This window comes from Phoca vitulina, unplaced genomic scaffold, assembly GCF_004348235.1.
Source record: "Phoca vitulina isolate PV1807 unplaced genomic scaffold, GSC_HSeal_1.0 scaffold16, whole genome shotgun sequence".
In the NCBI taxonomy this organism is placed as follows: domain Eukaryota; kingdom Metazoa; phylum Chordata; class Mammalia; order Carnivora; family Phocidae; genus Phoca; species Phoca vitulina.
The window spans coordinates 13,322,512-13,346,678 of NW_022589719.1; the positions used below are offsets into that span (position 1 = coordinate 13,322,512).

At 45.1% G+C, this 24,167-nt stretch overlaps 2 protein-coding genes across 4 annotated transcripts in view; both read left to right on the top strand.

Moving 5' to 3' along the window:
* CAPRIN1 (cell cycle associated protein 1) overlaps positions 1 to 2,817 on the top strand; it is a 37,826-nt gene extending 35,009 nt beyond the window's left edge. The window contains exons 18-19 of the mRNA XM_032413892.1: positions 25 to 88; positions 1,623 to 2,817. Of these exons, the coding sequence (XP_032269783.1) occupies positions 25 to 88; positions 1,623 to 1,687 (129 nt within the window). The 3' untranslated portion in view covers positions 1,688 to 2,817. The remainder of the gene's footprint in view (positions 1 to 24; positions 89 to 1,622) is intronic.
* Positions 2,818 to 7,749: 4,932 nt separating this feature from the next.
* The window catches only part of NAT10 (N-acetyltransferase 10), a 37,292-nt gene continuing 20,874 nt past the window's right edge, over positions 7,750 to 24,167 (top strand). For 2 of the 3 annotated variants that reach the window (XR_004300645.1, XM_032413890.1), the window contains exons 1-11: positions 7,750 to 7,970; positions 9,912 to 10,034; positions 10,379 to 10,470; positions 13,712 to 13,883; positions 15,160 to 15,282; positions 16,921 to 16,982; positions 18,626 to 18,740; positions 18,838 to 18,945; positions 22,299 to 22,432; positions 23,665 to 23,758; positions 23,882 to 23,980. Coding sequence is in view for 2 of the 3 variants with exons in the window: in XM_032413890.1 (XP_032269781.1) it covers positions 9,927 to 10,034; positions 10,379 to 10,470; positions 13,712 to 13,883; positions 15,160 to 15,282; positions 16,921 to 16,982; positions 18,626 to 18,740; positions 18,838 to 18,945; positions 22,299 to 22,432; positions 23,665 to 23,758; positions 23,882 to 23,980 (1,107 nt within the window). In the remaining variant the exon portion in view is untranslated. The other variant, XM_032413891.1, reaches the window with a different exon arrangement.

Sequence of the window (24,167 nt, forward strand, 5' to 3'; positions counted from 1 at the left end):
AGTACTAACTAGCTTGTCTTTTAGGATGGATATCAGCAGAATTTCAAGCGAGGCTCTGGGCAGAGTGGACCACGGGGAGCCCCACGAGGTAATATTTTGTGGTGGTGATCCTAGCTCCTAAGTGGAGCTTCTGTTCTGGCCTTGGAAGAGCTGTTCCATAGTCTGCATGTAGGTTACATGTTAGGAATACATTTATCATTACCAGACTTGTTGCTAGGGATTAAATGAAATGCTCTGTTTCTAAAACTTCTCTTGAACCCAAATTTAATTTTTTGAATGACTTTCCCTGTTATTATATAAATTGTCTTGAAAACTAGAACATTTCTCCTCCTCAGAAAAAGTGTTTTTCCAACTGCAAATTATTTTTCAGGTCCTAAAACCTGCTAAATGTTTTTAGGAAGTACTTACTGAAACATTTTTGTAAGACATTTTTGGAATGAGATTGAACATTTATATAAATTTATTATTCCTCTTTCATTTTTGAACATGCATATTATATTTTAGGGTCAGAAATCCTTTAATGGCCAGATAAGCCATAGTTACATTTAGAGAACCATTTAGAAGTGATAGAACTAATTGAAATTTCAATGCCTTTGGATCACTAATAGTGATATAAGTGTCAAATTATTTCTGACTTTTAAATAAAACACCCAAAATCCTAACTAACTTATTGAACTATATTTAAAAATTACATGTTTAAAGAGTTTTGCTTTCGTCTATTACCATAGGAAAACTGCTTCCTATTTGGGCAGGAAGCCCACCTGTGTAACAATTAGAGCGGTAGCATTTCATATGATCTGAAATTCTAAATGGTTCTCTGATTTAAGGGAAGTTAAATTGAATAGGTTTCCTCTAGATATTGGCCATAACATGTATAAAATGTATATTAAGGAGGAATTATAAAGTACTTTGATTTCAATGCTAGTAGAAACTGGCCAGCAAAAAGGTGCATTTTATTTTTAAATTAATGGATCACTTGGGAATTAACTGACATGAAGTATCAAAGGATATTTGCATGTGAATGTGGGTTATGTTCTTTCTCACCTTGTAGCATATTCTATGGAAGTTGAGTTGACTGGTAGCTAAAAATCTGTTTTAACAGCATGTAAAAAGTTATTTTATCTGTTACAAGTCATTATACAATTTTGAATGTTATGTAGTTTCTTTTTAACAGTTTAGGTAACAAGGTCTGTTTTTCATTCTGGTGCTTTTATTAATTTTGATAGTATGATGTTACTTACTACTGAAATGTAAGCTAGAGTGTACACTAGAATGTAAGCTCCATGAGAGCAGGTACTTTGTCTGTCTTCACTGCTGTATCTATTTCCAACGCCTGATGACAGTGCCTGGCACATAGTAGGCACTCAATAAATACTTGTTGAATGAATGAATGAATGAGTACTGGTGGAATACTCCATTAGCTCTACTCTTCTTTTAGCTAGAGAACATGAGCAAATTTGCGCATGACAACTTCCAGGACAGGTGAACACTGAAGAATTGACCTCTTAAACCTAATAATGTGACAAGCTGCCCACATGCTTCTTGACTTCAGATGAAAATCTGCTTGAAGGCAAAGCAAATAATATTTGAAAGAAAAACCAAATGCCATTTTTGTCTTCTAGGTCGTGGAGGGCCCCCAAGACCCAACAGAGGGATGCCGCAAATGAACACTCAGCAAGTGAATTAATCTGATTCACAGGATTATGTTTAAACGCCAAAACACACTGGCCAGTGTACCATAATATGTTACCAGAAGAGTTATTATCTATTTGTTCTCCCTTTCAGGAAACTTATTGTAAAGGGACTGTTTTCATCCCATAAAGACAGGACTACAATTGTCAGCTTTATATTACCTGGATATGGAAGGAAACTATTTTTATTCTGCATGTTCTGTCCTAAGCGTCATCTTGAGCCTTGCACATGATACTCAGATTCCTCACCCTTGCTTAGGAGTAAAACATAATACACTTTACAGGGTGATCTCTCCGTAGTTATTTGAAGTGGCTTGGAAAAAGCAAGATTGACTTTTGACATTGGATAAAATCTACAAATCAGCCCTAGAGTTATTCAATGGTAATTGACAAAACTAAAATATTTTCCTTTTGAGAAGGAGTGGAGTGTGGTTTGGCAGAACAACTGCATTTCACAGCTTTTCCGGTTAAATTGGAGCACTGAACGTTAGATGCATACCAAATTATGCATGGGCCCTTAATATAAAAGGCTGGCTACCAGCTTTGACACAGCACTATTCATCCTCTGGCCAAACGACTGTGGTTAAAAACACATGTAAATTGCTTTTTAATAGCTGATACTGTATAAGACAAAGCCAAAATGCAAAATTAGGCTTTGATTGGCACTTTTTGGAAAAATATGCAACAAATATGGGATGTAATCTGGATGGCCGCTTCTGTACTTAATGTGAAGTATTTAGATACCTTTTTGAACACTTAACAGTTTCTTCGACAATGACTTTTGTAAGGATTGGTACTATATATCATTCCTTATAATGTACATTGTCTGTCACTAATCCTCGGATCTTGCTGTATTGTCACCTAAATTGGTACAGGTACTGATGAAAATATCTAATGGATAATCATAACACTCTTGGACACATGTTTTTCCTGCAGCCTGAAGGTTTTTAAAAGAAAAATATAAAATGCCTGCTGCTACCACCCTTTTAAATTGCTATCTTTTGCAAAGCACCAGTATGTGTTTTAGATTGATTTCCCTATTTTAGGGAAATGACAGACAGTAGTTTCAGTTCTGATGGTATAAGCAAAACAAATAAAACATGTTTATAAAAGTTGTATCTTGAAACACTGGTGTTCAACAGCTAGGAGCTTATGTGGTTCACCCCATGCATTGTTAGTGTTTCAAATTTTATGGTTATCTCCAGCAGCTATTTCTGTAGTAGTTGCGTTTATCTTTTGTCTAACCCTAACTGAATTATCTTTTTCTCATGGAGGCGTTTATATTCAAAGTGGTGATTCCTTCACTTAGATGCATAGGGAGAGTCACAAGTTTGATGGAGATGACAGTTTAGTAATTTATGTACTGTTGGAATTTGTGCTAGCAGTTTGAGCACTTGTTCTGTGTGCCTATGAACTTAATGCTGCTTGTCATATCCCACTTTGACTTCATGGAGAATTAATCCCATCTATTCAGCAAAGGCTACTAATACTAAGTGAATGGTATTTTCTGTGCAGAAACTGAATTTTGTTTTATTAGCCTTTAGCTAAGGAATTTTTCCAGTAGGTGCTCAGCTACTAAAGAAAAACAAAAAACAAGACACAAAACTATTCTCAAACATTCATTATTAGACAACTGGAGTTTTTGCTGGTTTTGTAACCTACTAAAATGGATAGGCTGTTGAACATTCCACATTCAAAAGTTTTTTGTAGGGTGGTGGGGAAGGGGGGGTATCTTCAATGTTTATTTTAAAATAAAAGAAGTTCTTGACTTTTCTCATGTGTGGTTGTGGTACATCATATTGGAAGGGTTATCTGTTTACTTTTGCAAATGAGTATTTCTTTTGCTAGCACCTCCCGTTGTGTGCTTAAATGACATCTGCCTGGGATGTACCACAACCATATGTTAGCTGTATTTTATGGGAAATAGATAAAATATTCGTGGTTTACTGGGTAATCCCTAGATGTGTATGCTTACAATCCTTCTATATATAAAACTAAATTTGCTGTGTAGAAAATAATTTCATGACATTTAAAATTGAAGTAAATAAGTTCTTTATACAGTCATCTCTATGAATCAGTTCAGAGATGAGATGGGGGAGAAATGCTTTCTAGGTTTCAAACTTCTATGCATTAGTGTAGATGTTGTAGATGTGTAAAGGTGTTAGTTTTATTATTTCTATGTATGTTTTTAAAAGAATCGTTTGTTCTCTTGGAAATATTATAATTTTTTTTTTTTTGGCATTCTGTCATCACAGTCTAAATGTTAAGCTTTTATGTCTCAATTCAGACTATATTTTTTAAAGAGTGCCTCGTTATGAGGCAGAGAACTTCTTTTTAAAAAGAAGTTCTGTTAAGATCTGAGTCTTGGTACTAAGTGTCCTGTATAATCTGTGAATACTTGTGCTACCTGCAGAGGGCCTTTTGTTTGGTCAAATGCTTATTTTAGCAGAGTTGCAAGGAAATGACTGTCACATGTGTCACTGTAGCTTCTTGGTATAGTAAGACTCCACATATAAGGTACTTGTTAAATGCACAATATCAGTCATCTCATGTGGATAATGAGACTTCTGTTTTAAAGCTTTAAGGTAGAATGTCATTGATGACCTTGATTAGAGCAGTTTTATTTCTAGATCCTAATATCCCTAAAGAATATGGAAGAGGTTTTGCAATCAGTGTATCTTGATATTAAAAATCCTTTAAACATTTTTAATCAGTTAGCTTCTGCAGTTCTTTTGTCTCCTATATATGCATCTCTGTTATGTGGGAGACTTTTCCACTTATAGGAGGCATGAGAATTTGTGTTTATTCTCAGAAGCCTCAGTAACTGAAGTGCTCTGTTGACAACCAGTTCATAAAATGTAGAAGGCAGTTCAGTAGTAAGCCTCCTAAGTGTCTTAGGAAATTTGTACCATTCATTATATTTCCAGTAATACATCTAATTAGGGGAATGAGATACAGGTAAGCACTGAGTTCAAACCCTTCTTCATTTCATCTTTAAGTTCCTGAACTCTCGTCCTACTTGAGTTCTTACTAAGCACTTTTAAGTTTTACTGACTATAAATTATATTCAAAGAATCAGTATTGCCCTTGAGTTGTTTATTCCTTCTCTAGAGTCAGCGGGGAGGGAAACCATCAGGAAAATGAATGTAAATTGTTAAGGCTTATCTCTATACCTTTTCCCATTCTGAGGTCTATAAAAATACTGGAAAAGACTAGTGAATGTCTTAAATTACATTAGATTAAATATTAAAATCTGATTCCTTACTGTCCTTGAGTGAAGTCTGCATTAGTTGTGTATTTTATCCAGTAAAGCTCTGAAGTGCTACTTGTGAGAGGAGAGAAGGAAGAAGCTTAAATCTATCTGGTAGCCTTGTCTTCTAAGGTAACTAGACTGCCACCTTCTTTCAGTCAGGATCTTAATACCTTAATTTAACAGCTGTTGGGAGGCCTAATCCAGTCTCATGCAGAAGACTGGCTCACTGAGTGCAGGCAATGCAAGACCACCTGATCTAGTACAAGGCAATTTTTAGTGTTGTATTTTTATTTGTAAATACTAGTTTTCTTTACTGTGTTTATATTCGGGAGACTCTCTATTAAGCCACTGAACTAAGGCTTCATTTGGCACATTTGGGTGTCCTTTGCCAAGCATCATGGCAAGCACTAAGCATTCAGTCGTGACAAAATCACTGTGGTTCCCGCTTTCACTGAACAGTCTCGTCAAAGATAATGACATGGTGACACAAAAATGTAGCAAGTGCCATGATGGAGCAACATGGTTGATGACAGGTATAAAGGCCATGACTCAGATAGATTATGACCTAGTCAAAATGATCAGGAAAGACTTTGATGAAAGGGATAATTCAACTAAGACTTGACGGATTAGGAGTAATTAGGCAGAGAAGTGGAGAGAAGAGCACATCCAAAGGTACAATCTCCAGTGACTGAGAAGGCTATCTGCTCAAGTGGGAGGAGTTATGGCTTTTAGTAGTTAGTGGCTGAAGAAATAGGTAAAGGGTACTATAGATGGCTTTATAGTTATGTTCCATGTTAAGTTTTGTCTCTTAACAGTTGGAAACTATAAAGGGTTTCTAAACTGTGTGTATGGGGCCAGGGGTGGGTTAAAGGATGGTCACCTAATAAAATTTGCCATTTAAAGAATACAAAATGCAGTGTTGAGAACAAAATGTATGGGGCAAGACATGTCTTTTGGAGTAGCCCATGTGAGAAATGATTACAACATAAAGTGGAGGACGGTAGTGAATGGATTCTAAATGTTTCCTGTCTCACTGGCCGCTCAGTAATCAGTATCATTTACTGGGTAATCTAGGCTTCAGTTGTGAGACGTTGATCTCTAGCTACAATCTTTCCTAGGTGATCTCATCTAATCCCAGGACTTTGAATACAATCACTACTATTTCTGTCACTCCGAAATACTCCTAGGTCCCAAACTCCCCAAAACTCCAGTCCTAGTCAGTATCTCAATTTGAATGTCTTGAGTATTCCAAATTAATCTCTCAATTAACCTGCATTTGCTTAGGATAAATACTTTGGCTATCATTTGTTTTTCTTTGATACCCTGTATCTAGTCCTTAAGCAACCTGGTTCTACCTTGGCAGTGTATCCCGAGTCCTGTAGCACTTCTAACCACCACGACCACTAGCTCACAGTGGCTGGCTGCTGCTCTTGTCCTGCAGTGATTTTTGGACAGCAGCCAAGAATGAGCCTTTTCTGAGGGAGGTCGGATTTTGTCACTTCCCAGTTCCCAAACTCCTGGCTTTCCCATCATACCTAGAATTTTAAAGTTTGGTCTGTTTGCGTTCATCATTTGGCCTAATTTCCTACTATTTTGTTCTTGCTCATTGTAATCTGGCTACATTGGCTGCTTTGCCACCTTGCCAAGATTTTTCCCATCTAGAAATCTACGTGTTACATCTTCAGCGTGGGAAGGCTTTTCACTCAAATGTTCTTAATGCTCATTCTTCCTAAATTCAGGTGTTTGCTCCAGGCTCCAGTGTCATTACCTCAGAGGCCTTCTATGGCCACCACTAAAACATAATCCTTTGTCACTGTTTACTTACTGGATACTTTTTTCTTAACAGCACTTAAAACTTAGAATTATGCAAATTTCATGAGTGACAGGAACATTTTGGTCACTTGATCCCTTGTGTCTGGTATATTGACATTTTTGTTGAGTGAATTAGAAAATGATGGATATTGGACTAAATGGGTGCTGGTGATGATTACATTAGAATTGGAAGTGTCTTGATTTGGGGAAGGAGTTTCAGTGAGGAAGATAAGTTCGGCTTCAGACATTTGAATTTGAGGTATCCGAAAAATGTCAAGCAAGCAGTTGGGATTTGTTTACTTGAAGGTCGACGATCTGGCTCAAAGACAAGAATGTGTAAGAATATATATGTGGTTCTTGTGCTTGGGCGAGTTTCGCCTGGGAGCTGGTGGGGGGTGAGGAAGAAAGGAGGTGAAGTAATTTAGCAAGAGCAGAGCCCCAGAGCTGGTTTTCAGAAGAACGCCGTCATTTGATGGCCAGATAAGGCCTAAAGGGAGCTTACAAAATACCCACACTGGTGGGTAGAAACCACACTGAATTCTCGACAGGTCTACAGGAGCATTTCTGCAGGTGTGGAGGGTCAAGTGAGATGAATCAAACAGGTCTGCTGGTAGAGTTTACTCATTTTGTCACATTAAAGTGGGAAGTTGTTTTAATAAAAGAATCGGTAAAATAACGCACAGATCCCTGGAGTCGGTCGTCTAGTAAAACTAGGCTAACACACAACCCTGGACCACTTACCGTGTGCTGCCCCGGACCCATCTGGGAACCCAGGCTTGCCCCAGCACAGTGGTAGGAGCTGGGGGTGCGGACACCTGTACGCTTATTTTGCCCTTCGAAGCCAGGGTATTTTGAGTGATGTGAGGCAAATCGCACCCGGCACCACAGCTGTCCTAAGCAGAGGGTGAATTCCAAAGCCGCGCTGAGGAATGAGGCTGCAGCTCCGCCTCCCGGGCCTCTGACGTCATCACATGGCGACCTGGTTGAGGAAGGTCCCCGCACGCACGTCACGCCGTGCCGTTAGTGCGCTTGCGCGCACGCCCTTTCTAGGGCCTGAGCGGGACGAGCGTCGCGGAGCGAGGCCAACTCTGAGAGCGCGCGGTCAGGCATCCGCTAGGGGCAGCCCGCCGCTTCCTCCTGGCTGCTGGAGTGATTCGGTTCCTCACGTGCTTCAGCTTGTCTGCTGGCTGGGATCCGCTGGGCTCGGGGCGCAGGTACCCAACACGGGATGGCTTGGGTTGGGTGTTGAGGTCGGTGTCCATGGATCCAGAGGTGACCGGCTCGAGGATGAAGTCTCTGCATCTATGCCGATGCCCGGCCCTCGCCGGCTGCCTTCCCGCATGGGCGCTCCTAGATGACAGATTCCTCTTCCCCGATTGGCGGCCACCCTCGGCGTGCTTCTCGAGCGCTCTCGGGGGATTGCGTGGCTCGATCTCCACCTTCTAGGGACCTCTTGCTAGGGGTCGGGGTGAGGGGGTGGGTGACAACACTTTCGCTTTCCGCGGGGCTTGCCCACAGTTCCTGGTATCGGCGCTGGGCATTAAACTGAGGCGCTGGGCGTTACACCGAGTCCAGATCTTCCCACGCTTTGAACTGTTTGTCTCAGCTCATTCTTTTATGGTCTTTATTCAGCAGTCACATTCAGGACTTTGTTTTATTTGCTAATGCCCCTAGAACGGTGACTGGCACATAGATGCTATTTTGTTAGACCAATAGGTGAGTGAGTGAAGAAAAGTCCTCTTTCTCTTCTCTCAGGGCCCTCTTCATCCATTAAGCCTTCCGTGGCAACTCCAGTCCAGAGTAATCTCAGACCTTCATCAGACCACTGGCGGTACTATTATTTTACATCTAATTTTGTCTGTCTTCAGACAGATCGCCCCTTATCTGTCTCACTTGAATATTTTTTCCAAGGAGAATGAAAGCTCCTTGAAGTCAAGGCTTTATCTGGTATTGCTTCTGGGGCTCCCACAGTAACTAAGGCAAAGAGCAGTCCCTAATAATTAGTTATTGATTAGTGTGTCGTCATTTTGAGGCAGCAACTTAACCGACAAGCTGGGCAGATTGGTGAGCTGGAAAGAGCTTACTTAGGCTTTGGAGTCAGGCCGACTTGAGTGTGAATCCTGTCCCTGTCACTTTCCTTCTTTGAGATACTTGAATTCTTTATACTTGCTCCTTTCCTTATGAAAAAGGAGCGACTGATTGTAACATAATGTTTGATGTTAAGATAGAACTGCTAAAATCCACATTTGGATTGGAGGTTAGAAGGATGATTACCACACGGTTAAGGCAGTTAATGAACTTTATGTTTAGAATGCAGCAGGCCCTGGGCTTTCTAGGTAACCTGTTATTCTTACTTTTATGTTGTAGTAATATAATTGATATTCTTCATGTTTCTTTGGTGTATTTATTGTGGTAATGATGCAATATTGTGTCATATGTAATCACAATGACTTTAAGGTTTATCTGTACAGGCTTCAGTATGGTTTTCCCTCCCTTGAGGAGACAATTAGGACACATTTCATCACAGTAATCATTGATTTCCTTTCCCTGACTCTATTAGGAATGTATATGAATTAAAAAAAAAAAAACACCAAATAACAAAAGAACAAATAAGAACCATCTGCAATCTCACCGTTCAGAAATAATTACATTTTGGTGTTTTCTTCCAGGTTTGTTTTCCCTATATGTTATGTACAAGAAAAGGTATCGTGCTTTGTCCTGAGATGTCTGTTTTCTCATAAGTATCTACATCCATATCCTTAGATAATTTCTGAAAGTTATTTTGAAAAAGTTTTCTTGAAAACTGCTTTGTTATCCTATGAATATGCCATCATATATTTTAATCATTCTATTTTTTGGAACATTGTTTCTAGTTTTGAAAAAAAACCTCCTTGATAGAAGTGTGAATTGCAGCTTCTCTTCTGACTTTCCTGCTGAGGAAACATATTGTTCACCTCGCAAGCCTCAGTTTCCTAATTTTAAAAATGAAACTGACATGTTCCCTAGGGAGCAGTTAACCCAGGAGGGTTAAGTAAAATGATAACTTACAAATGTGCCTGGCACAACCCCTGGCCCCACAGGAGGTGGCCAGCTAATGTTCCTCACGCAGAATCTGGTGTTCACGTCCAGTTGTGTTTCCTTTCTCTCTGTTTCAGTGGTAATCTTTCACCATGCATCGGAAGAAAGTAGATAACCGAATCCGGATTCTCATTGAAAATGGAGTCGCTGAACGGCAAAGGTCTTTGTTTGTTGTAGTTGGAGACCGAGGAAAGGATCAGGTAAGACGTAGTCAACATTTCCTGACTGACTTTGTATCTTATCCCACAGAGTCAGCTTGTTACTGGCCCTCGGAGGTTTCAGCACATAGTAGCATTAAGGTCCCTTTGACTGGTTTTCTTTGAGTAAGATGCCTAGTGAGAACCTCGGCGGGGACTAAGCATGAGGTTAAGTGTGTGTGACCAGGCTTCTAGCCCCTGCCTAGGTGCTGCTGGCCTTGTGACCTGGGGCACTTCCCTGTCCTGGCCCTCGATTTACTTTCTGGATCTGTCAAGTGAGGTCTTGGGCCTGGCAGTCTCTGAGGTCTCTTTGGGCCCTGAGATTCTGTGACTTCTTCCTTTGGCAGGTGGTCATACTCCATCACATGTTGTCCAAAGCAACCGTGAAGGCTCGGCCTTCAGTGCTGTGGTGTTACAAGAAAGAGCTGGGGTTTAGCAGGTAAGTTTGGCCCTTTGAGTGTCCTGTACCACTTACAATTCCTGCTCCTTAATTCAGTGCCAGGCAGTGATTCCCTGACCTAGTTTTTCAGGGATCATTAGGGAGGTGCTACGTATGAGGACACTTTCGAAGAGAGAAAACGATAGCGCTGATGTCCTTTCTTCGTTCCTGACAATGAGTTTCAAATCCATTCCATGCTCTGTAGAAGTGCCCAGCCCAATTCCTTGCTTTCTGCCTGTGATTTTCTTTTTACTTTTCTAAGCTGATCAAGCTTGTCTAATGCAAGTTTCTTCAATTGTCTTTTCCCATCTCAAATTTACTCTGTATTTTCAGTCTCTTTTTTGCCTTTTGTTTCTGAGGAGGATGTGCCTCATCCCATGTCCACCGCAGACCCCTTAGTCTACTCTGGATCTCTTCTCTCACTTCTTTCAGGACCTGCATCCTCTTTCCTCTCCCAGCCACTCCATACCCCTTTGAAACTTGCTGCTTTTTCTTGTAAACGTGCTCAGCTCTCCAGTCTCAAAAAAAAAAACAAAAAAACAAAAAAACGATTAGCTACCTACTCAGTTTTATCTCTCCGGTTTGCATTCTCTCTCACATTTATTGCAGTTATACAGAAGCCTGGTGCACTTCTAGCCACGCCCTTTTGCTAGCTGGCTTCTGCTTCGATCATTGTAACCAGACTGTGCTCTGGGAAGTCATCGACAGCCAGACACTTCACGCAGCAGCTTTTCTCCCTCTTTCTCCTTCCTCTCAGAGCTCTTTCTCCACTGGTTCACTGTTGTGTTTCACAGTTGGCTCTCTTATTTTTTGAAGCTGCGGTAGTCAGGATGTCTAGTTGTAAATAGCAGCCCTCCAGCACAAACACACTTAGGCCCAAAGGGGGTTTCTTGACGTCTCTGAGGTATGTGCGGGGACGAGATTTCAGCCCTGCCTCAGCTGCTGTAGAGCCAGAGCACTGACGCTCCCGGTTCTTGCTCACTCTCAGCTCTGCTTATCCGCTCTGTTCTTTCCCGCTACAGCTCTGCTTTCTGTGTTCTTTTGTCACCACGGCAGAAATAGCTGTTGAGTGTTGAGGTCCAGCAATGTCGGACATCAGTCTTTCTCCCCGAGTTCCTGTGGAGCGGTGCCCACCCCTGGGCCTGAGGAGGTGGGGTCAGTCCATCTAGTGGAAACCTGGTAGTTCCACCCATAATTCTGTGTATGGAGGAGTTTGGAGTGCTGAGGCCTGTTCCTCAGCAGGTAACCTACTTTGTGGTGCCATCAGAAGCGCACTCCTTTGTTGGCTTCTATGATCCTTTCTTGGCTTCTATGATCCTTTCTTGGGCTGCCTTCCTGAGCAGTGCTCTTTTTCTTGATCTTATCTCCTACCGTCCGCCCAGCTCGAGTGTGCGTTTCTGTCCTTGAGCCGCTCCTCTCTCCTTTATTCCCAAATGTGTTTGTCTCTGGCATTGACTCTGAAATGGAATCTCCAGCCCTGGCTGCTTTGTGCCATGGACACTCCCGGCCTTGGCCCTGCCGCCACCTCTGCCTGGGATGCCACCTCCGCCTCTCTGGCACCCTCTTCTGAAACGTCCCCCACTTTTCGGGGCCTGCCTCCTTCCCCAAACTTACCCCAAACCCTGTAGTCACACCTTGGGGCGCCTCCATCCTCTTCGCTGCCTGTCAGTCTTCCAGTGCTGCTCACCCTCCGTTCTCCCTCCTCAGGAAGACGCTCATTTGCACCCTGGTCTTGTTTTACTTCCAGGCAGTAAGTTCATTTAGTTAGGAGGCCTCGCCTGCTTATCTTTATATTTTCGTATTTTCAAATGATCTGACATGTTTGTAGTAGGTGCTCAGATAATATTTGTTGAGTTGAATGCATCGTTTAACGGGCTCTAAGAGTCTTTTAATTGTACTTAGTTCCAAAGGCTAAATTTGATTAGTTAGCATCCTTTGGTCTTCAAGAGACTTGATTCTGCCTAAAAGAAACTAGTTTTTGAGTAAATTGTCTTGCTTTTTTAAAAAAAATAATATAAATGAGTTCTTGTAAGAAATATGGAAAATACAGACAAATCACAAAGGTGAAAATAAAAGCACTCATAATCTCACTACATAGGCATTGTTAGCATTTGGCTGTTTGTCACTGTGTCGTAAATCATAATAGGTATTTTTTGTATATATTCTTTTATATTAGGGCAGGTAAGCATTTTTAATACAGATTGAGAATAAGGCCTGTTGCCTGTCAGCAGAATGGTAACTTTCTGGGACTTGTGAGTGTCACTGCCGTGCAGTTGGTGAATGTCAGATGGGTGCAGAATTAGGCAGTTCACAGTGTCTGGGCAGATTTGCCTTTCCAACTTAACCCCTCGACTTCACTTGTAAGAATCTCCTATGTGCCTCTTGTAGCTCTCCCAGCCCTGTCTTGAGGTGACAGAGCACCAGATTAGCTGATGCTTGTAAGTCATGGGCTAAGGCACGAGCCCGAAGTGACAGTGACAGTCACCTTGCCCAACTGCCTCTTTCACAGATGAAGAAATACGGGCCCAGAGGGAGGGCCTTTGTTCTAGCTGGGGACTGTGGTAACATTTCGATCAGCTAGAATCCTCAGTTCTGGAGCTTTCCTGTTTTTCTCTCTGTAGAGGAAAGAGTTAAATGACAGTTGGATAGTCAGGGTTTTTAAGACAAAAGAAAAGTTCCAGATTCCTGAGAGTTATCCAGATCCCATTCCAACCCTTATAGCCTCTGTCAGTATTGTCTTAAGTAAGAGCTGCCCTTGAGGACTTGATCCCACAGTCTGGGGAAGGAAGTAGATGAATGCATTTATGAAAAATGAATAAACTACCTGTGGTCACCCTGCCTCTCCCAGGTCTTCTGGGGAATGGTACCGTGTAGTGGAAGCATGTGCTTGAGGCTAAGGTAATGAGGTCACCAAGGTTGGTTTCAAACTCTGGTCTGGCCAGATAGGAGCTTTTAGGTCCTTCCATTACCCTTCTTTTGAAGTCAAGTATTTGCAGAAGGTGCCTGGGCAGCTTAGCAGGGTCCCCACACAGATTTACCCCTGGCTCCCTCCGAAGCCCATCCTCAGCCTCTCTACTCTTTCCTTCACCTTTAAAGGGAGGGGTTAGCCCTACAGTTGCCAAGTTCCCTTCTAGCTCTGAAGGTCTGGGTGGGTGGTCATTGGCCTGTCCCCTGCTCCCACCCTTTTAGCCTCTCTGGTTAACTGGCTCTCCTGGGGTGTGTGTGTTGGGGGTGATTGCAGTCACCGGAAGAAAAGAATGCGACAGCTCCAGAAAAAAATAAAGAATGGGACATTGAACATAAAGCAAGATGACCCCTTTGAACTGTTCGTGGCGGCCACAAACATTCGGTACTGCTACTACAATGAGACCCACAAGATCCTGGGCAACACTTTCGGCATGTGCGTCCTCCAGGTGGGTGGCTTCCTCCAGCCTGTGCCTGGAGTCCGAGCGCGGAGGGCTCCCCTTAAGAACAGGCGGACTGTAAGGAGAAAGATTCACCTGTACCGCCTCCCCCGAGCATTGTCAGCAGAACACTTGGCCACTCTCCAGAGCAAACTTGATACCTCACCCCATATAAAAATAAACTTTTCCACTCAGAGCAGCACTTATCTAGAGATACCAGAGCTGACACAGATGCTGCGTCACAGCTGCTTCTAACCAGCTGAAGGTGAGAAAGTGCTGTGAACTTCAAGTGACCCCATGTCCCCAGATCCTTAGGAGAACTAGCTGGAGACTTCGGTGAGCAGTGAGCGGTGGGACCTGTGCACTCGGGCGTTCTCCCCAGAGAGCTTGATGGGCATAACCGCCACCAACACCCTCAGTCCCTGTCGTTCTTAAAATCCCCTCACTTTCCCCCCCACAGAGAACTACCTGGTGCCTTTTTTCACAGGTAATATTCTCTTGCTAGTCAAGTTAATAGACTAAATTTCACGTTTTTCTTTGTTTTGAGCTCTGGCGGTCTGTTTTATCCTTCGATTCCTTGACACTTGTGACCCCCGCATGCCCCAAAAAAGAACACATTTAAGCTCAAATCCCCAATTTTGGTATGTGTTTATTATATGCCTGTACTACCGTGATTACATACGTTATAAAACGTACCTTACAAAATGTAAATTAAGAAATGAGGGGGAAAAATCATGAATTGGGAGTTATTATTTTTTCTTTCTACGTTCCAGTGGGTTGTCCCTTACTGCTGGCTTGCATCCCGCCTTGGAGACAAGAAGAGAGCATTTTGCCTCTTCTCAAGCCACTGCTGAGCGGTAGGGAGTGTTCTTAGGCCGCCGCTGTTACAGGTTGCCGGGAAGAAGGCTCCCTTGGGCAGTGGCTCCCCCATGTGGTGCAGTTGAGTTTTGTCAGACAGGTTCTATCTGTAAACATGTCAGAAAATGAACATGAGGGATTTGTGAAATGCAAGTGGGAATCAGTTTCTTCCCAAATAGGATTTTGTCTGAGATTATTAGACACACACGACATACAAAACCAGGAAGCCCTATTCTCCAGGGCTGGGCTCGCTTCTCTGCCCATCAGGAAGGGGTGTGTGTATGTGTGTCCGTACTGGTGAGTTGGATGGGGGCTCTGGTCTTGGGTTTGTGTTCTGAAGCCCTTCTTTTATCACTTGGCCCTTGGTTGAGCTTCCCTGGGGGTGCTCTCTGCATAACTAACCCTTTCCAAGGTCTCCTTCTTCCAGGATTTTGAAGCTTTAACTCCAAATTTGCTGGCCAGAACTGTGGAAACAGTGGAAGGTGGTGGGCTGGTGGTCATCCTCCTACGGACCATGAATTCACTGAAGCAGTTGTACACGATGACCATGGTAGGTGTATGGTTTTTAACTGAACTCTGGCGGTTCAGATCAAGCTGTGTTTTTGCTGTTGGCCACGTTCTTCTAAGAATTCCTGTTGAGTAGTTCCAGTGAGTGGTCAGCACAAGCTCTGGGCCGGGAGCTTTTGGACTGTAAGTAATGAGGAGGTCACTGTGGAGAAACGTAAGTGGCCCTGACTGTGTCTGGGCATCTCTGAATTTCACATTTGCTTTCGGGTATTTGCGAATTCTACACTGGTGAGTTTCAGGTATGATGCAGCTATTACGTAGTGTCATTTCTGGAATGGTATTCTGCAGAGAGCCAAGCCACTGCCTCCTTTGTCTATTGCAAAAAAGGGACCACGCACAGATGCCCTTACCAGTCCTCATCCTGGTGGATGATGAAGGAACATTTGCCAGTTCCACTGCCAGTTTGGCAAGAGCTTCGACTCTGGGAGGGGTATTTTCCATCCAAAGCCGAGAACATGGTTAGGAGTGGGAATATGTCCCAGTGGATGCAGAGCTGCTCTCTGACCCCATCAGTATTGCCACGTGGATGTTCTTAGTTATGCCCATGGCCCTGCTCGGGAATGGCGTTGGGATTGGCCTCGGGGTTTCACGAGCTGCGTTTATACGGTGACCTGGACTTTCCTCAAACCTTAGCTGCTTCCCATCACCACTACTCTTCCCATCACCTGCCACTGTGGCCCCTCTGGCTTCCTCAGGCGTCCTCAGACATGCCCACTACACTTTCACCCGAAGGTCTGTGCACTTGCTGTGGCCTCTGGGATATCTGTATGGTGCTCTTCCTCACTGCATTCAAGTCCTTGCTAAACACCACCTCGTCAGTGTGGTCTTTCCTCACACCCTGTTTGGAATGTGTGACCTGCTTTATTTTTGTTCAGGGCATTTGCCAAATACCTGAGGTTACATATATATTTGTTTATTGTCTGACTTCCTGTGTTAGTCTCTAAACTTTGTGAGATGAGACTTTGTTTTCCTCACTGGTGCACTCCAGATCCTGGAAGAGTGCCTGGCGTTTAGTAAGCACTGATTAAATGCTTGTGAATGAATGAATGACCCTTGTGCCCACGTCAGTTTGTTTGTCCTTCTTCCCCCTTTCATATGGCTGTCCGCTTCTCACCTCAGAGGGCCTTCCCTCTGTACCACATGGAAGTAACTGCCGCCCTGCCATTCGCTATCACTGCACCCTGTTTTTCATTTGTTGTATTTGCCAGAATTTTACTCATTTGTTTCCCTCCAACCATTAGACCATAGGCTCCATGAGAACAGAGGTCATGCTTCATTAAATACCCGTGTATACCCAGCATGTCTGGCACATGGTTGATACGTACGTTTTATTGAATGAAGACATTTTATGATGCTGGCTAAAATGTGGGAAGATGTCCAAGTTGAGATGAGGGGAAGTTTGTTGTAATGAAAAACACTACATTGAGTATTTGATGATCCCAGTTCCAGCAAAGAGCAGTTGGGGCCGTTTAGCACAGCAGGTGCTGCAGGAGTGAATTTCCATCAGTAGCTCTGGCACCTCCTTTATCCCAGGGTTGCTTATTAGAACGTCTTCACATTTAGACCCAGAGCCTCATCCTTACTTTGGGATGTCTTTGTTCACAGATGTTGTTTCTTTTAGGACGTGCATTCAAGATACAGGACTGAGGCCCATCAGGATGTGGTGGGAAGATTTAATGAGAGGTAGGTCTGAGGCACATTTCTCAGGCCCTTAATTGTGGGGAGCCATGGCGGGAAGCATATTTTTGTCTTGGACCCAGTGGAGAGCTGTGCTTTTGTCTGAGGGCAGGTAGCACAGGGGTCCAGAGTGGTGAGATCCTGACAGCAGTGCTGGTTGGAAAGCCAACTGGAAGCAGTGAAAGTGAGTGGGGAGCTGGGGCTTGAACCAAGTCCTCCTCCTCTCTGGCTTTTAGCTTACTCTTTTGTCAGAGGAGTAATTTGTCTGGGTCACCGTTTCCCAAAATGTGTTTCACAGAACACTAGTATTTTAAGAGGGACTTTATGTCAAAAGGATTTCTGGCCAGTTGTGTCTGGGAAATGCTGATACGGTTTATCCTGTGTGAAGATTCATTTTAGCGTGTCATAGCCTCTCAAAAGTCTTGCAGCAGCAGGGACCTATTTAACTGATCGTTTCCCAGATTTATTTGACCACAGAGCCCTTTTTTAGGGAACACCAGTTAGCAGCCTGTGAAACTCCATGTGAAGCTGTGGCCTGGATCAGTGGTCCTCATCTAGAGCAGTCTTGCTCACTGGGGACATTTGCCAGTCTCTGGAAACATTTTGAGTGTCATGACTTGGGGGAGAGCATTGGAGGGGCGGGAGACGCTACCGGCATCTAGTGAGTAGAAGCCAGGGATGCTGCTGAACAGCCTAAAGTGAACAGAACAGCTCCACAACAAAGAATCTGAAATGTTGCTAGTGCTGAGGTTTAGAAGTCCTGGCCTCAAAGCTTGGGGCCTTTCCAGTTTTCATCCTCTCTGGTGCTTTCACTCAGTAGATGGAGTGGGTCAGGAGGTGGCCACGTGCTGCTGGATAGAACAGAAGGAAGCCTGTGCTAGTAGCCCATGAGGCTCTCTTCTTGCGCTGTGGGAGGAGTTTGAATTCTCCAGCCAAAACATGTTTTCCTACACATAGGAGTGTCTGTGTTAATTTCTTAAGGGAGCTTTTGTCTCTTTCTTGTCTTTATTTTTTCTTCCTTGTGGCCGAAGGTAAATTCATTCGTGTATGGGTTTGTTTCCCTGTGTGACTGGTGATCATTTGTGGGGGGGGGTTTGGAGTTCCCCACTGAAGGATGGCCTGAGACAGCTCAGTCCTCAAGGGGTGAGCCTAAGAGGGTGTGGGAAGGGCCGTGTGACGCAGGGAACAGTGATGGTTGTGCACAGTAGGAGTGCTTGTAACCTGTCTCTTAAGATAGTTCTGGGTGTTCTTGTTTGCTGTATAAAGCACGTTCAGGGGGCACCTGGGTGGCTCAGTCGGTTAAGCGTTTGCCTTCAGCTCAGGTCATGATCCCGCAGTCCTGGGATGGAGCCCCGCATCAGACTCCCTGGTATTCCCTCTCCCTCTGCCCCCTCCACTGCTTGTTCTCTTTCTCTAACTCATTCTCTCTCAAATGAATAAATAAAATCTTAAAAAAACAAAACACGTTCAGGTGCCTTGTAGAGGAGGCTCAGAATCCTCTTGCACTGCCCTCCAGCTGGGTTTTGGCTTTCCCTAGCATTCTTAGAGACGTGGGGGCCAAATGATTTTCCTGAAGAAAAGCCACACCTTTGTTGTGTAGACATTGCCTTGCTTCCCCCTCAACACCTCATGACCATTTTGTTCCTCAGATTTATTCTCTCTCTGGCCTCTTGTAAGAAATGTCTCGTCATCGATGACCAGCTCAGCATCCTGCCCATCTCCTCGCATGCTGCCAGTATCGAGGCCCTACCTCCCCAGACCCCGGTGAGTCAGCCAGCAGTCCAGGAATCGGGGCGAGGCCGTGTTTTCTGTGAGGACCCTTCCGTGGCAGTGGCAAACCTTCTCCTCTCCTCTCTGGTAGGATGAGAGTCTTGGTCCTTCTGACCTGGAGCTGAAGGAGTTAAAGGAGAGCTTGCAGGACACCCAGCCTGTGGGCGTGTTGGTGGATTGCTGCAAGACCCTAGACCAGGTGAGTGTGGCATTCCGAACTTCCCCGCCCCAGGATAGACAGTGCAGAGGGGAAATAGAACGTGCAGAAAGCAACGGAAGCCAAGTCAGGACAAGTCAGGACAAGTCAGGACTTGGATCCTCCTGGGGAAGGGACCTTTTCTCTTGCTTGAACTCATGCAGCAACACCAGGGCTAGTCTCCGTCATCTGCGTTCATAACAAGTCCAGGGATTACCTCTCCCTCCACCCCAGGTCGTCTGTTCTGGGAGTAGAGGGTCTGGGGGGCGATGGGGGAGAGGGATTGAATTTAAAGAGGACCCCCCCCCCAGCGTTTTTTTCCAAGAGAGGGTGATATATCTGTATTCTTCATTTTAGTTAAGTTTTAAGGACATAAAGGTTTTTTTTCAGCTTTGCGTAAAAGTGAGAGGAGAGCCTAAGGCCACTTGTACCCTGGTTCCAGAGTGAGGCCTGATAGGGCCCTCTGTGGTGGTGTGGACCTGATCTTTAGGTACAGATAGTGGGCTGGGAGGGAGCTTCCAGAATGCATTTCTGTGCTCACCGAGGTGGCCAGGGCTGGTAAACTCAGCTTCTCTGGTGGTTCCTGGGCTTAGTAGGAGCTGACTGGGCAGTGCCCAGAGGCCTTCAGGCTGTCAGGTGTGTTCAGGGTTCTGGTCCAGCCTGAGCCAGAGGAGCAGTCCAGGCCTCTTGGCACTGGGCTCTGCCCTCATGATGGAAAACAGCTGTAGTGACACCTCCCACTTGGGGCGGAGGCCCAGCAGGCTGATTTCCGTGCTCATTCTAGAAATAGAATTATCGGCCACATAGCTCTCTATGCAGCCCAGGCTGCAGGCTCTAGGCTGCTTTGAGCCACTTCCTGGTCCCCTTTGTCAGAAAGAGGAAATGAGCGAGAGGATGGAGAAAGGGCAGAAGAGGGAGAAGCTGTAAAAACAGTAGTAGTGCTGTAAGAAAATACATAGAAAAAAAATCACTAAGGAAAGAGTGTGCGTTAAAAATGGAAAATGGTGTTTCTACTTGGCAGTCCCACTCTGCAGAGACAACTGCCATTGACAGTTTATTGTGTGTTCTTCTGGAACTTTTTCTGTGCATGGAAATGGAGATTTTAAAAATATGCGAAGGGATTACACTGTACAGTGTAAGTGGTCCTCTAGTAGGCATTTGGGTCGACTCCAGCTTTTTTCCTATTATAAACAATGCTGTTAGGACCTTCTTACAGATACGCGCTATCTCTAGGATAAGTTTCCAGAAGAATTGCTGGATTAGAGTGTGTGTGTGTTAAAATGGGTGTCGCACCAGTTCGTGGAACCAGCAACAGTGTGAAAACGCCTTTTTCCCTATACCTCGCCAGCGTTGGCTGTGGTTAAACTTCTAAGCCTATCAGTCCTGTGCCATGGGAACGCAGGATGGCTGTTCTGATTTGTGTTGCTTTAATTATGAGAAAAGCAGGTACTTTTTTCATATAATTACCGGTCATCTGGGTTTGTTTGTTTGTTTTGTAAATTATTTTGGGGGGGGTTGGTTTTTCATTTTAGCATTGTTTTAGAATGTGTTTTCTAAAAAGATTTATTTATTAGAGAGAGAGCACATCTGTGCCGGGGAGGGGCAGAGGGAGAGAATCTTCAAGCAGACTCCCTGCTGAGCAGGGAGCCGGACATGGAGCTCGATCCCATGACCCATGAGACCACGACCTGAACTAAAACCGAGAGTCGGACGCTTAACCCACTGAGCCACCCAGGCGCCCCTAGAATGCATTTTTAGTCCAGGTTATCTTACCCTTCTGTCATGTTAGATTTTTCCTGGTTATGTTTTGTCAGAGTTTAAAACTTCTCAACAGTAAGCAACAAAAGAGCAAAATACAGTGCTCAGCAAAAACCAAGTTAAGATGAGTAGGACTGGATCTTCTCTGAGTGTTTCCATCTGGAGAGACTCTGGCTTCTTGGAGCTCGTCCCCTTTCTTCCCTTCCATCTGCCTGGGCTTGTGTCTCTTCAGTGTGTTCTTTAGTGTAGCTGCCTGGGTGTGTCAGGCACCTTGTTCAGGACCAGACAGGCCAGGCTGGACCATCTGGCCTTCTTCCCAGTCTCGGCCTGTTCCCAGGGCAGATCCCAGTCAGGGAGTAGAGTTTGGCCCCCGAGTGGTGTTGTGGTTCCTCCTCTCATCCTCTGCCTCTGGCATCTTGCTCTCCTTGCCAGGCGCGACTCTAGGCACTGGGCTCAGCAGTAAAAAGGAGGGGCACACCTGCCTCGTGGAGCTTGCGTTCTGGTGGGTTGAGACTGACAGCGAGTCAAGGACACAGGCCCATCCTGACGTGTAGCAGAAGGTGCTGCGTACGTTGGAGAAGCACAGTCAGTGTCAAAGAGGAATCGGGAGTGCAGGAGGTGGGAGGCCTGGTCTAGAAGGTGATCCTTGAGCAAAGCCTTGGAGGAGTTGGGGAAGAGAGCCCTGGGGCCATCCAGAGGGAGAGTGCTTTTGGAGAGGGGCCACCAGGTGCAGAGGCCTGAGGTAGGAGTCTCCCTGGTGGTAGGCTCGAGGTAGACTGCTTGAGGACCAGTAGGGAGGCTGCCTGAGTTGAGCAGAGTGAGCAGACGAGAGTAGGAGGAGATGACAGAGGTCATGTGGCACAGCCCCGTGGCCCTGAAGGGCTTGGCACTTACTCTCTGAGAGGTGGGCACCCATGGAAGGTTTCACGTGTCCAGTCTCTCAGCACAGCTGCCGGAGGGATCCCAGGCTGAATTTTAAAATTCACCCTCTGGCTGCTATGTTGAGTCTAGACTGTAGGGGAACAAAGGTGGAAGCAGAAAGACTAACTGGGAGTCTCTTGTAATAATGGGGGAAGACAGGATGGGGGCTTTGAGCAGCATGGCAGAGGAGGACACTGGCGAGGGATGGTAGGATTTGTATATATTCTGAAGGTAGACTGATGGGCTTTGCTGGTGAATTGGGTGTGGGGAGAAAATGTAGAGGCTCTTGGCCTAAACAGCGGGCCAGTTAACTGAGACGGGGAAGACTGTAGATGGAGGAGGTTGGTGGGGGACACTCTTGAGTTCCCCTCAGGTCAGTCTGAGAAGTCTGACAGACATACAAGCGGAGACATGTAGGGGCAGTTGCGTGTATACAGGGATTGCTGGGTGGGGAAGAGGTCTAGAAGTGGGTGTTCCCAGCATCTGAGTGGCATTTCAAGCCTTGAGACTAAGAGGAGATGACCAGGCGGTGAGAAGCCCGAGTGCTGAGCCTTTCCTCCTGGCCTGCAAGAACTGGCCCCGTTTGATTTTGCCTCGACTTCTCCACAGTAGTGGTGGTAGATGGCTGAAACTTGGGTCTTTCTCAAAGCTCACCCAAGAGGGTTCTCTTTTCACAGGCCAAAGCTGTCTTGAAGTTCGTCGAGGGCATCTCTGAAAAGACCCTGAGGAGTACTGTCGCGCTCACGGCTGCCCGAGGAAGGGGGAAGTCTGCAGCTCTGGGATTGGCTATTGCTGGGGCAGTGGCTTTTGGGTAAGGAGGTCTCGTTCCCCCTCTTTGGGAAGTCTGAGTTCTGAGGAGTAAGTGTGCGGGATAGGAGGCAAGGGACCAGGAGACTGTCCCTGGGTGTGTGCGGGCTCCTGTGTTATTTCTCTAGGCTGTGGGGTCCTGTCTAGACACAGCGACGCCGTCTCCCCCCGTCCCCCCGGTGGTGCACATGTGTGCGTGCACGCACGTGGGTACACACACCAGGACCTTTGTGATCACTATTTAAAGTCGAACAAACACACCAAAAAAGTGGGACAGATGTATAAAAGCAAAGAAACAGGAGTAAGAAACTTTAAAACTCTTTAGGAGATGGGAATGGATGTTACCATCTTTGCTGACCGCGGAAAGTACACGTTTGACATTTTAATGATTTTGATCAGTAGAACATCTTGTTTGCTTTTGGGGAGCTGCCTTTGAGTGTGATGTTCCTTTCTGTTCTCTTGCCCTGGGTGGAAGATTTATGCAGTCGCCAGGAGAGTGTGTACTTACAGCTTCACAGGCAGAAATAATGGACCTAGATTTTACCGTGTCCTCACATGCGTGATCTTCCTTGGTGCACCTAATAGCTCCGTAACCATTTCACAGTGGATAAAACCCAGGTTCAGGGAGTTTCAGTGAGTCACTCATGATTCCCCAGCAAGTCAGTGCCGGTGGTGCAGGGGCTGAGGGTAGCCCCTGACTTGTGGTCTCTTGTTCCTGCTGCTCCAGCAGGGCCCCTGAGCACCTTCGCCGTTGGCACCCTTTACACTCAGCCAGGGTCCCCTGCAGGTTCGCTGCGGCCTTGGTCTGAGCGCCGATTGAGCCGTCGGGCCTCATGGCCTGAAGCACTCTCAGCACAGCTAGCGATGGCCGTGAGCCCACCCTCTGGTCCCAGGACACAGGCTTGGCAAGTGGCACGCCGGCTCCTCACACGGAAGGAGTCGTGTGCGCGCACCTCTTGGCCGCGTGCCTTCCCAGATGTCAGGAGCTGACTGCCGGGACGTGCCGCCTTCTCACTGTTCATGTGTTCTCATTAGTTTGGGAGGAAAAATGTACTCAGATGAGGAGTTGTACTTTTCCTCCCTAAAAAGTGTTCTTTTTTTTCTGCCATTATCTCTGGTAAATCCCGTGTGTCACAGGGCAAACAAAAATCTCTTCTTTCCTCTTTTGTTCCCTAAATGTCCTTTTTGGATTTCCTAATTCCTTAAAAAAAAAAGTCCTCTTTTTTTGTTCAATAGGTATTCCAATATCTTTGTTACCTCCCCAAGCCCTGATAACCTCCACACTCTGTTTGAATTTGTCTTTAAAGGATTTGACGCGCTGCAATATCAGGTAGGAAATTAGGATAAGAACTTACTTTGATTCAGTGCTGGGTGTAAATCTAGGTGAAGTCTTTGGAGTGTCTGCTTACTTATAATTTCTAACATTTGTCATTGATTTGACTCTCTCCATCAGGAGCATCTGGATTATGAGATCATTCAGTCTCTCAATCCTGAATTTAACAAAGCTGTGATCAGAGTGAATGTATTCCGAGAACACAGGCAGACTATTCAGGTGAGGCTTGTTCTAAAACTCTGCTGTGTGGGGCCACTGTCCTGCTGTATTTAAATACAGTCATTTTATGTCATTTTATGTCCTATGTAAATTGGGTGTCTTTTTTTTTTTTTAATACTTATTTATTTGACAGAGAGAGACACAGTGAGAGAGGGAACACAAGCAGGGGGAGTGGGAGAGGAAGAAG